Raw genomic sequence first — 13,659 nt, forward strand, 5'->3', positions numbered from 1 at the left:
AAAAACCATGAGTCATATATGAAGGAGTCGGAAGTGGGAGTCAGAGTTGAAGCTGTGAAAATTGAGGAGTCAGAGGCGGATGTTTGGCTTACCGACTCCACAGTCAAAGCATCAGCAAAGGTTTATGTCTTGGATTCTGTTCATGAAAAACATCAGCTTTGAGTATGCATTTTACTGTGCAATAGGAAACCCCAGTGCTTGCTGCCACTGAATCGTGTTGCAGGTCTTTTGCAGTCACTCAAGGGTTTTCGACTATCTGTCTCCTCAGTAATCTAGTGGTAGCCAGTGATAGTTTTCTCTATCTTCTACATCCAGGCAGGGTAGCCAGTGATCCTTTAACTTTGAAATTACAAACTATGCTTTCAATTGCATCTTTATGATATCTTCTTGCATCCTTTTTCTTGTTTGTTCAAGGCAATGATCTCTTCTCTTAACTTTTTGGACAATTTTCCTAATTTAGCTATATTGCTAACATGCAAATAAAAGGTACAGTCTAAAAAGCCATAGCCAGTCCAGGTATTTGATGTGTTTTATCTCAAGCACACCTGATGTAGCTAATAAAGCATTTGATTAGTTTCATCGGGTGTGTTTGAGACAACACATTATTTGCAAATGTGTGCTCTTAAGAGGGACTCCATTCAGGGGGTAGAATAACTCTGAGACTGCAGTAGTCAGTAAAAGTGACATTTTGTGTTGAATGTGGAGAAACCACTTTTTATATTAGTTCTGTTGAGCTGCTTAAATTGATCTTGTTTAATTCTTTTGTGGCAAACATCTGAAAGTTGGTAAATTTGGGAAATCGACCTCATTTGTAATGGGGTTTGAATAATTGTTATCGCAACTGTAAAATAAAATGTTACTTTTACACTGAGTCCTTAAAAGACTATTCATAAATATATGAGTCAAAAAAAAAAAAATAATGCAAAAAAATGGTGCAAGATTAAATAGAACAAAAAAATCTGGCCACATGGACCTTATGAACGAACATGTCTCAGTGCCTTAATACATGCTACCCAACAGTTTAGTGCTATGCAAAAATAGCAAACGAATTCATAGAATTGTCTTACTAATTCCTAAAAAACGATAATGAGGCTCAGAAGTCTCTCCCTGGCAGGCTCTGAGAAAGTCTGGTCTACCCTGGAAGTCTGAAAACCCTGGATAGCCATCCCAATAAGGACATCCCCATCTGACACCTATCCTTAATGACAGGTAAGCCCTTAGATGCCCCTGTTTTGACTATTAAATGGTTAATTCATCATTTCTGCATGTTTTGTCTGGGGAGATAACCAGACTCGTCAGCAGATAGTTCAGAAATTGAAGTATAGTCCACACTTGTAATTGCAAAACTACTGGCAAGCCTCCAGAAAAGACATTTGTAAAAAGCTAAAGTGTCATACACAGGTGTCTTTTTCAGACCCTGGCCAATAGTTCTGCAATTACAAGTGAATTTACAACACTGCCTGTCATGGCATGTCACCACCACTCCCCTGCCTCACTTGTCACCGGGTGCCATCATCCTGCACGCCATGCTCTGTTCTCCTCTGCATCCATGGTGTCGGCTATAGGCCTTGCATGCATTCCCAGCCCCTCTCTTAAATGCTCCCTAAACCTGTTCCCTTCCAAACCCATTCCTGCACCTACTATATTAGCCATCGACCCCTTAGGGTGTCGATGCCTAATAAATCTTCGACACTTTGTGAACACCCAACCGGATGACTGGGCATCTCTTCTCTCATGGGCTGAATTCTCCTACGATAAATGCAGTCTTGAGTGCCATTACCTATGGTGGATGACAAACAATTGGTCTCATTAGCCATTGCATCAAAACCCCGGTTTGTGTGTATTCCTGGTTCTGACCCTTGCCTGTTTATTGATAGTTCTAACTTTTGTGCTCCTTGACCTCAGCTCTCTATTCAGGTGTCTGCTATTGCATGTTGCCTGCCCTGATATTCAGTTTGGATCTCTTTAATGCACTTGTGCTGCCAGCCCTGACTTCAGTCTCTTTCTCCACCGTTCAGACCTACAGATACCACCGCTCAGCCGAGTGCAGCATTAGCAGCCACATTACTGGGACTATCTGTGGGTATAATAGCTTAGGGGCCCCACAGCAAAGCCAATATCCTATTTGGAGAAGTTAAGCACGAAAAACGGGGTTTCCCAGGTGCTGCCAGCTCAGATAGTCCAAAGCCCAATGATGCGTGGCAAGGCGGTTGCGTATCTGTCTGCTTGACATTACCATTTTTGAGTTACCCCAAATCAGACTCCTAAAATTAATCGGACTCAAGACCAACTCCTAAAATTAATTAAGAGCACGCCCAAGATTGAATTCAGATACCCGGCCACACATAAGAAAAAAGAATATATCTACCAATCCCTAGGAGTCTCCACTTTTAGGCGCCACCATACACAAGGATCTTGCACTAGCTATTGCCAAGACCTTCTGTGCTTGGCCTCAGCAGTAGTTCCGCTCCCTGCTATGGAAGCCCTGCTATCATAGGTGCATTGGCTGAAACACTGCCCTCCTTCAATGACAGGTCTGTGGGGTCCAGACAGTTTGAATTTCGACTGCGGTTCCCCAAGGAAGTACCCCTGATGTAGTGGATCCTTAAGTGAAAGCTATATTGAATTTATTCCACACATCTGTTTAGCTCCTACTGCTTGGTCTGTAAAAAGGGCAGCATGTTCAATGTGACAAATCTGATTTAAACTTGCAAACCAGTCAGAGCTTTAGAAGTTGCATCATAACTGGATGGAGCCTACGAGTCACATCATCTTCATGAAAGAGAATATCAAAAGTGACAACGCATGGAAATATGTCATGTACGAATAATGCATGCAAGATACATTTTTCTTATACTTTTCCAGTTATGATACTTTGTTTTCATCATAACAAAATAATATTTAAGTCCATTCACTTGAAAGAGATTTTTTCCAATGTACGGGATGCATAATACTTTCCGCTTGGCATGTTTGTGAAAATGGTAGTATGTCTATTAGAAAACCTTGAGAATCAAATGACACAACTTTAGCTTTATCTTTTACAGTCAAGTGAGCAATGTGATGAGCCCATCGAGCGCCATGAGTCTCTCAATTTCTATGTTTTCCTGCAGATATTTAATTATACCTCTATGGTTTTCTTCCATAACAGATGCACCGACGAACAGAAAGGTTGCACAGTTTTGATTACAGCTGAAAGACATCTCTTAGTGGCTTTCTTTATGAATTTCCTATCATCATGATTAACCGGTGGTATATCAAGAAATTTTATCACAACATGTGAAACTTCAGTTATTTAAAAGGAATAGCGAAATATTTACCACTAATGACTCTATATCACTTTAGGGTATATGGACTGGGGGGTGTCCTGAGCGGACAACCCCTTTATTGGTTTTATGTCACAGTCTGCTTCCTGTCTCCTCATACAGTATTTCATAAACATCAAGCAAAACTATTTTAACTTTTCTGCTTCTGTTCTGTTTACTTTAGAGCTAAAGTCACCATTTTCTTCTCCATTCTATAGGAGGTTTATACAGAAAAGTAGGGTCAACTTTTGCCTCCGCCATTTTCCATCCATGGTTACGCATATCAGCCCTACTTTGTTCTGGTGAGATGAACATCCTAAAGTACCACTTTTTGTCTTTGTGTTTGCCTCAGGTGTTTAATATTTGATGCAAATGGTTAAAGGGGTTGTCTGATATAAAACCGAGCTCATTGGCTGCAGCAGCAGGAAGTGACAGGCTCACTGCAGCCTGTAAACAATATGTCACTGGGGAAAACTTATGGGGAGTCACCGGTGGGGAACTTATGGGGAACAGGGAATACTTTATTATTAGAGATGAGCGAGTATACTCGCTAAAGGCAATTGCTTGAGCGAGCATTGCCTTTAGCGAGTATCTCCCTCACTCGAGACTGCAGGTTCGGGTGCCGGCGCGGGGGAGTGGTGAGTAGCGGCTGTCGGCAGGAGGGAGCGGGGGGGGGGGAGGGAGAGAGAGATCTCCCCTCCGTTCCGCCCCGCTCTCCCCCGCAGCTCCGTGCCCGCTGCCGGCACCCGAACCTACATTCTCGAGTGGGGGAGATACTCGCTAAATGCAATGCTCGCTCGAGCAATTGCCTTTAGCGAGTATACTCGCTCATCTATATTTATTATGTTTTTCACAGACGGGTCCTGTTTTTACAAAGACATTTTATCTCTGACACCCCTTTTTGCCTTCTTTTGTTTCACTGCTGCTCTAGTTCATTCTATGTAAAGGTACATTTACACGGAACGACTGTTGTCTAAACTAACGTACGAGAGGGTGACATCACCACTAGTTGTTCGCACTCGTGCAGAACATTTAGACAGATTCTCGGATCATCACTAAAAATCACTGACTTCTCATTAAGTTTAGACGCAGCGAGAAGTGAGTGAAACAGCGATGATTTTTATGCTGGCTGAAGCTGAGCAAAAAAAAAAAAGTAAATGAATAGTACATGATGGATTTGCATTTAGAAGAAATTATTATCACTTCTTTTCATTCATTTGAACTAATTTTGCGAAACTTTGTAAGCAGATAGAGCTGTTATTGGGTTTGTTAATCCTACTTAATTTGTTGTTTTAACTCCTTCCTTTCCAGAGCATAAGGCTTAAGGTGCTTTAACACCTAATGATTTATCGTTCACATGAGCGAACAATGGCAGAGTTTGCTTAACATGATTGTTCCCAGTAAGAGAAACCAAGTAATCTTGGCTAACAAAAATACATGATGTTATAGCGAGCTTTCGTACCTACTCAGGGTTGTTCCTCAGGCATAATGAAATAGATCCGAAGAGGCATGCATATATACATATACACATATACTTATGACAAGGCACAGACATGATGTGATTAATTTGCACTTAACAGGATAAATAGAGAAATAAATAAATACTTAAATAGTTCACTGATAAAGATGCGAAGGTTTTATGGTCTCTGAATTAGTGTTAGGGGGTCACCAGGCCAGAGTGTTATCTGTGCTATAGATTTCTCATACTTCCTATACACACATTTAACCTTCTGTTGAAAGTGTCAAAAGTTGTCAAATATTTGCATTCCCAAATTCTTATGTGAGTTTGCTTATTCGCTCATTCAGCCTGATAAATTGTTTGCTCGTTTACTCGCTAAATGGTTTAGTCATTTAAATTCGCTATATAAGTGAACTAGCTGATATACCCGGCTTCGCCCGAGTTAATTTGGTACTGGTGTTTATCTGGTGTTCACATGGAAAATCTTATGTAGTCGTGGTTACTTTAGAGATACTGAGGAAAAAGATATGTTCACCATTTTGCATAGTTCTCTGCGTTACCCAGAAAACACCACATGGAGGTAACCATGCAACGCTTCCTTTTTATAAAATGACATCAGGAAGTGAGAGAATTAGATTACATACATAAAATTTGGACACTAATTCTTTTGCGCTTAGAATTGAATAATCGAGTTGGGACCCATTAACTTTTCCTATTTATGACACAATCAATGCTTGTGCCAAATTTCATGTTTCTATGACATTGGGAAGTGAGAGATTTAGATTATGTACGTAAAATTTGGACGCTAATTCTTTTGCGCATAGAATTGAATAATGGAGTTGGTACCCATTAGCTTTTCCTATTTATGACATAATCAATGCTCGTGCCAAATTTCCCGTTTCTTTGACACCGGAAAGTGAGAAAATTACATTCCGCACGTAAAATTTGGACGCTAATTCTTTTGCGCATAGAATTGAATAATGGAGTTGGGACCCATTAGCTTTTCCTATTTATGACATAATCAATGCTCGTGCCAAATTTCCCGTTTCTATGACACCGGAAAGTGAAGAAATTACATTCCGCACGTAAAATTTGGACGCTAATTCTTTTGCGCATAGAATTGAATAATCGAGTTGGGACCCATTAGCTTTTCCTATTTATGACATAATCAATGCTCGTGCCAAATTTCCCGTTTCTATGACACCGGAAAGTGAAAAAATTACATTCCGCACGTAAAATTTGGACGCTAATTCTTTTGCGCATAGAATTGAATAATGGAGTTGAGACCCATTAGCTTTTCCTATTTATGACATAATCAATGCTCGTGCCAAATTTCCTGTTTCTATGACACCGGAAAGTGAAAAAATTACCTTCCGCACGTAAAATTTCGACGCCAATTCTTTTGTGCTAGAATTGAATAATCGAGTTGGGACTCATTAGCTTTTCCTATATATGACATAATCAATGCTCGTGCCAAATTTCACGTTTCTGTGACACCGGAAAGTGAAAAAATTACATTCCGCACGTAAAATTTGGACGCTAATTCTTTTGCGCATAAAATTGAATAATGGAGTTGGGACCCATTAGCTTTTCCTATTTATGACATAATCAATGCTCGTGCCAAATTTCATGTTTCTATGACACCGGAAAGTGAAAAAATTACATTCCGCACGTAAAATTTCAACGACAATTCTTTTGCGCTAGAATTGAATAATCGAGTTGGGACCCATTAGCTTTTCCTATGGATGACATAATCAATGCTCGTGCCAAATTTCCCGTTTCTATGACACCGGAAAGTGAAAAAATTACATTCCGTACGTAAAATTTGGACGCTAATTCTTTTGCGCATAGAATTGAATAATGGAGTTGGGACCCATTAGCTTTTCTTATTTATGACATAATCAATGCTCGTGCCAAATTTCCCGTTTCTATGACACCGGAAAGGGAAGAAATTACATTCCGTATGTAAAATTTGGACGCTAATTCTTTTGCGCTAGAATTGAATAATCGAGTTTGGACCCATTAGCTTTTACTATTTATGACATAATCAATGCTCGTGCCAAATTTCCTGTTTCTATGACACCGGAAAGTGAAAAAATTACATTCCGCACGTAAAATTTTGACGCCAATTCTTTTGCGCATAGAATTGAATAATCGAGTTGGGACCTATGAACGTTTCCTATTTATGACAAAATCAATGCTCGTGCCAAATTTCCCGCTTCTATGACACCAAAATGTGAGAAAATTAGATTCCGTACGTAAAATTTGGACGCTAATTCTTTTGCGCATAAAATTGAATAATCATGTTGAGACCCATTAGCTTTTACTATATATGTCATAATCAATGCTTGTGCCAAATTTCCTGTTTCTATGACACCGGAAAGTGAAAAAATTACATTCCGTACGTAAAATTTGGACGCTAATTCTTTTGCGCTAGAATTGAATAATGGAGTTGGGACCCATTAGCTTTTCCTATGTATGACATAATCAATGCTCGTGCCAAATTTCACGTTTCTATGACACCGGAAAGTGAAAAAATTACATTCCGTACGTAAAATTTGGACGCTAATTCTTTTGCGCATAGAATTGAATAATCGAGTTGGGACCCATTAGCTTTTCTTATTTATGACATAATCGATGCTCGTGCCAAATCTCATGTTTCTATGACACCGGAAAGTGAAAAAATTACATTCCGCACGTAAAATTTTGACGCCAATTCTTTTGCGCATAGAATTGAATAATCGAGTCGGGACCTATGAACTTTTCCTATTTATGACATAATCAATGCTCGTGCCAAATTTCCCGTTTCTATGACACCGCAAAGTGAGAAAATTAGATTCCGTACGTAAAATTTGGAAGCTAATTCTTTTGCGCATAGAATTGAATAATCGAGTTGGGACCCATTAGTTTTTCCTATTTATGTCATAATCAATGCCCGTGCCAAATTTTAAGTTTCTAAGGCATTGGGAAGTGACAGATTTAGATTATGTACGTAAAATTTCGACGCCAATTCTTTTGCACTAGAATTGAATAATCGAGTTGGGACCCATTCGCTTTTCCTATTTTGGAGATAATCTATGCTTGCGCCAAAATTCATGTTTCTACGATATCGGGAAGTTGGAGAACTTTTGGCGAGTCAGTCAGTCAGTCAGTCAGTGAGTGAGTCAGTGAGTCAGTGAGTCAGTGAGTCAGTCAGTCAGTCAGTCAGTCAGTCAGTGAGTCAGTGAGTCAGTCAGTGAGTCAGTCAGTCAGTGAGTCAGTCAGTGAGTCAGTCAGTCAGTCAGTGAGTCAGTCAGTGAGTCAGTCAGTCAGTGAGTGAGTCAGTGAGTCAGTCAGTCAGTCAGTCAGTGAGTCAGTCAGTGAGTCAGTCAGTCAGTCAGTCAGTCAGTGAGTCAGTCAGTGAGTCAGTCAGTCAGTGAGTCAGTCAGTCAGTGAGTCAGTCAGTCAGTCAGTCAGTCAGTCAGTCAGTGAGTCAGTCAGTCAGTCAGTCAGTGAGTCAGTCAGTGAGTCAGTCAGTCAGTGAGTCAGTCAGTCAGTGAGTCAGTCAGTCAGTCAGTCAGTCAGTCAGTCAGTGAGTCAGTGAGGGCTTTCAGCTTTATATATATAGATGAAAATGACTGAACAATTGGTATTAAGACCCATCGATGAGTGAATGAGCCAACAATTATTTTGATGCTTGCATAAAATGGATGATAAGCAAATAAATTATCATTCATTTTTGCTCTTTTAAATGATTTTTTGAATATTAATCATTCTGTGTCTTAGGGCCTTCAGAGGGAACAGAGATTCCCAGCCTCAAATGACAATCCAAACAGCTACAATCACTGTGCGACTACAGTATTAAACAGATCCAAAATCAGACTGCAAAAATGGGGGAAGGTCTCAAGCACAAAAGCTATCAGACTTAAAGTGTAACTAAAAATTTTTTTAAAAATTCAGACATGTTATAGTGACATGTCAGAACTGAAGTATTCATCAGTGGGGGTCCGGATGCTGAGACCCTCAATGATTGCTAAAACAAATGAGCAGAAATGCTGTACCTGTTTCTGTCTTTGCTCAGAATGGTGTATGGGTTTCATTAAAGGTCTATGGAGTCTGGTACTCTCTGGTAACAGCTGAATGGGAACAGAGCTGGACTGAGTGCTTCTGCTCGTTCGTTTTAGCAATTGGGGGGTCATTCCCAGTCATGTTACAAGACCTGTTAAAAGGTTAAACATTCTAGGAAAGCTGCCTTCTAATAGGTGGCACTGCAGAGTCATTGTAACATCTCATATTTGCATACCAAATTTCCCAGAAAATCATTCCATGGCCTTATAAGTCTCCTCCTATTAGACAGTCTCCACAAGGAGAAAGTGCACCCCTCACGCCCTTCTCTTTTCAAAGAGCCATTAGCAAATTTGCATATCCCATTTGCCTCCATATGCAATATGTGATATGGCTGTTCAGTCAAGATGTGAGCCCTCAAGTATGACCACCAACATTTAGCATTTTCAATTTACTCTTCCCTCCTTCAAGACATAAAATAACAGCATGTTCATATAAAACATGGCATATTACTGTTTAGATATAATCAGTGGTATGATGTAAAAAAGGAAGACTTTAACCTGTAAATCTTGTATCTAGTTGAGTAGCCCTGCCGATGCCTCTCAACAAAGGACAGGTAACTCTTAGAATGGTGAAATGGACCTCGATCAGAGATGAGCCAGTCAAACTCTTTGGAGACATGTTCCTGGGATTGGAATGATAACTGCACACCGATCTGCTCCCAAATAAACAGGAAGGAGAGCAACTTGACTAGACGCCAGCTCATGCTTCTCCCTCTGCTTCTCCCCTCTCATTCTTGCTCCATTTTCTGGAGTCCTGTAAGACGAAAGGTGAGAAATAGAAAAATTGTTATTACAGTTACATTGCAAACTTATTTGCACATGATCTCATCTTTTACATATTCTTATCACATAATGTTCCACATTTAAGCCGGTCTCACATCATGCATGCACTTTTCCCGCGTGCATCACGTGATGCCAATAGCCCATTAATTTGTATTGGGCCAGTCACACCTGCAGTTTTTTTTTTTGCATGCATGCTCTATCTTGGCGTGTATTATGCATGCATACATGCCAAGATAGTGTATGGTGATTAGCGTGACGCAGCAACTACTCATGACAATGTGTCATTTCTGTGGGCTCACACGCAAGAGATAAGAGCGTGGCACGCCAGCACACACGGTTGTGAGCCCAGCCTTATGCTGTAAATACACAGACAGAAACCAAAAACTAAAGTCATAACAATATGTTCAAAATCACTTACAAGTATTTAAATTGTGCCAAATTCAGGCTGTACTATTTGATCCAAATCCAGTACAATTTGGCTTGTAACACTAATAATACTGTACATGCCAGCTGAGAAGTAATAACGGAGACCTGTAAAGCTGTAGAATGTTCTCCTCACTTATTAGAATTGGCAGGCAAAACATATATTGTAGATGGACATTAGATGTTTCCTGCAAAAAGTAGAGGCTTGCAAAAATATTCAAACACCCCCTCCATCGCAGTGTTTAGCCTATTTTGTTGCATTCGAACATGGATTTCTGGGGGGAGTAGTTGGTTGTGCCAGTTGACTTACATTACCACTTTGAAGGAAAAAAATATGTGTCACTCTGATACCTACAATAATTAAAACAAAACATATAGGACTTCAATGTGTATAAGTATTCACCCCCTGAAAGTCATTACTTTGTGGAGCCATCTTTTGCTGAAATTACAGATGCAAGTCTCTTGGGGTACATCTCTATTAGCCTAGTATATCTAGACACTAGGGTCTTTGCCCATTCTTCCAGGCAACACTGCTCCACCTCCTTTAAGTCAAATGGGTTGTGGTGGTATACATTAGTCTTCAAGTCTTGCCATGGATCCTCAATTGGATTCAGGTTTGGGCTTTGGCTAAGCCAATCCAAGATATTTAAATGTTTCCCCTTAAACCACTCCAGTATAGCTTTAGCAGTATGTTTAGATGCTTAGCGTCATTGTCCTGCTAGAAGATGAAACTCCATCACCAGAATCACATCTCTGGCAAATTGAAACCGGTTTTCTTCAAGAATTGCCCTGTATTTAATGCCATCCATCTTTTCTTCAATCCTGACCAGTTTTCCAGTCCCACCATAAGAAAACCTCCTCACTGCAGCCTGACCTGTCACCACCGTGTTTCACTGTTGGAATGGTGTTCTTGGTGTGATGGGAAGTGTTGGGTTTGCACCACACATTGCATTTCCCATGATGGCCCAAAAAATTTATTTTAGCTTTATATGACCAATTAAACGTCTTCCATGTGTTTGGGGATCTACCACATGCTATCTGGTGAACTCCAAACATGTTTTCTTATATTTCCATTTAAGCAATTACTTTTTTCCTGGTCACTTTTACATAAAATACCCATTCATAGAGTCTATGGCTCATAGTGGTCCTATGGACAGATACTTTCATATGTGTTATGGATCCTTGGAGCTCTTAAAGTTATTATTTGGGTCTTTGTGGAGTCTGTGAATAATACTGGCCTTGCCCTCTCTAGTTTGCAGCTGTGCCATATTCTTTCTATTTTGTTATAATGGATTTAGTGGATGTTCAAAGTTTGGAGGTGGGAGGGGTTTATAACCCAACCCTGAATTATACTTCTCTACAACTTTGTCACTGAGCTGTTTGGAGATCTCCTTGATTTCCATGTTGCTTGCTTAGTGATGTTGCAGACTTGGAGGCCTATCAAAGCAGGTATATTTATACTGATGCCATGTGACAGATCATGTGATGCTTCAATTGCACACGGGGGGATCTTATTCAACAAATTATGTGACTTCTGACATTAATTGGTTTGACCAGACATTATTTATGGGCTTCATAGCCAAGGGGATGAATAAATATGCATGCATAACTTTTGCATTTACTTATTTTTTAAATAAGGTATTTGTTGTTCACTGTAATAGTTTGGAATATTTTATCCAGTGCATTACATAAAATTAAGTTAAAATCCATTTTATTTCCAGGTTGTGGTACAACACAACATGAAAAACACTAAGGGTGATGAATACTATTGCAAGGCGCTGTATAGTGCTACTTCTATAGGTCAAGCGGTATGTTGATCCAGAAAGTGTCTGGTTTGTACCAAAGGGTCCTTTTAAGCGGGCGGAATATTTCCGCAACATCCGATGTAAGTTTCTGTGCTGAAAATTCTGCACCAAAATCCCCATGCTAAATACAGATTTTGATGTGGAATTACTGGCAAAAATCCACCATTTTCAATTCCACATTAAAATCCACACATCGGCCTCATGGATGTTGGTGCGGAAATTGCCAATGTGAAAGGTTCCTAAAAGTCTTCCTACAATGGCAGATAAATTGCCCATAACGAGCACCAACTGCCAAGATGGCAAATTCATAGGCACTCACTTAGAAGCATATATATTACATAATCAGGAGTCTTTTTGTAGAAGCGATTATTCATTCCTCAAGGTTATATTATTGCCAACAAACAATAATTGAATGTCCCCATAAAAGATGCGATGAGCAACAAATGAGCGAATTATCATTTGTCATTCAATCCCTTGTGTCACGATCTGGTTCTGGTTTGGAGTCTCAGTGCTGTAACTCGAGCAGATAGATAGCATAGTCAGAGAAAGCCAGAGATCGTTAACAGAAGTATCAGTTTGCAGTACAAAGGAGCAGGCACGCAGCGTAGTCAAAGGAAGCCAGAGGTCAGTGCAGGGTTGTAGCAGTTTGTCTCAGTTGAGCAGGGGTTGGGAGGCACAATAATCACAATGATGCAGTGGAAGAGCCAGACTTTTATAGTATGTCCAATTATTAACAGAGTGAAGCCAAGACAGGGGAGCGGATCAGGAGTCCAGAAACAAGGCTAAGGTCTAGCCGGGAAGCTATCCAGATGACTGGATAGCACAGCAGGGAGAGCTGCCGCCTGGAGCAAAGGAGGCTTGGGGTTCGAGCTCTGACACCTTTACATGCTTATACATGGCAAAGATCAGGCATGAACAATCATTCGGAGTCCAGAAACAAGGCTAAGGTCTAGCAGGGAAGCTGTCCAGATGACTGGATAGCTCAGCAGGGAGAGCTGCCGCCTGGAGCACAAGAGCTTTTGGGTTCGAGCTCTGACACCTTTACATGCTTATACGTGGCAAAGATCAGGCATGAACAATCGTTCGGAGTCCAGAAACAAGGCTAAGGTCTAGCAGGGAAGCTGTCCAGATGATTGGATAGCTCAGCAGGGAGAGATGCTGCCTGGAGCACAGGAGCTTTTGAGTTCAAGCTCTAACACCTTTACATGTTTATACATAGCAAAGATCAGGCATGAACAATCGTTTGGACAGTCATTGTCCTGTGTCCTTCCTAAGTCATCAGATGGAAACTAATGAATGGTTTTATGGGTGTTCCTTATTTTCCTCAGGAGGAGTGAAGGCATCAAGCTAAGGCTACTTGCACATGGACATTTTTTCCGCATGATTTTCAGACCAAAAATCAGATGGAAATAGCACCCATTCATTTGAATGGATATATGTACACTGGCTTTTTTTTTACTCGGATGTAAAATCTGAGTAAACTAATTTGCATCAAGTCATATTCTTGTCCAATTTTCGGATGAGAATAGCACATGTCAATGTACGATCTTCAGCACATCTGACAGCACACAGACGGGGTGTCCAAGTGCTGCCCAATGCTGTTGCTCCTAAGAATCTTGGGTGCAACTTTTAAATCGCCCATGTGCAAAAAGTCTTACAGCAAAGTCAAGAAAGTCTAATTCTGTTGTTCATTAGGTACATTTGCATGCAGCGGCCTACACAAACATAAAGCCAATTAAACTTCTAAATTAGATCACAATTTTGCCCACAATACCCCCAAA

The 13,659-nt window shown here is 40.3% G+C and overlaps 1 protein-coding gene across 1 annotated transcript in view; it reads right to left on the minus strand.

Moving 5' to 3' along the window:
* Positions 1–13,659, minus strand: part of BRINP1 (BMP/retinoic acid inducible neural specific 1) — a 199,661-nt gene that overhangs the window by 111,581 nt on the left and 74,421 nt on the right. The window contains exon 2 of the mRNA XM_066579784.1: positions 9,366–9,621. Coding sequence (XP_066435881.1) covers positions 9,366–9,571 — 206 coding nt within the window. The 5' untranslated portion in view covers positions 9,572–9,621. The remainder of the gene's footprint in view (positions 1–9,365; positions 9,622–13,659) is intronic.

This window comes from Eleutherodactylus coqui, chromosome 10, assembly GCF_035609145.1.
Source record: "Eleutherodactylus coqui strain aEleCoq1 chromosome 10, aEleCoq1.hap1, whole genome shotgun sequence".
NCBI lineage: Eukaryota > Metazoa > Chordata > Amphibia > Anura > Eleutherodactylidae > Eleutherodactylus > Eleutherodactylus coqui.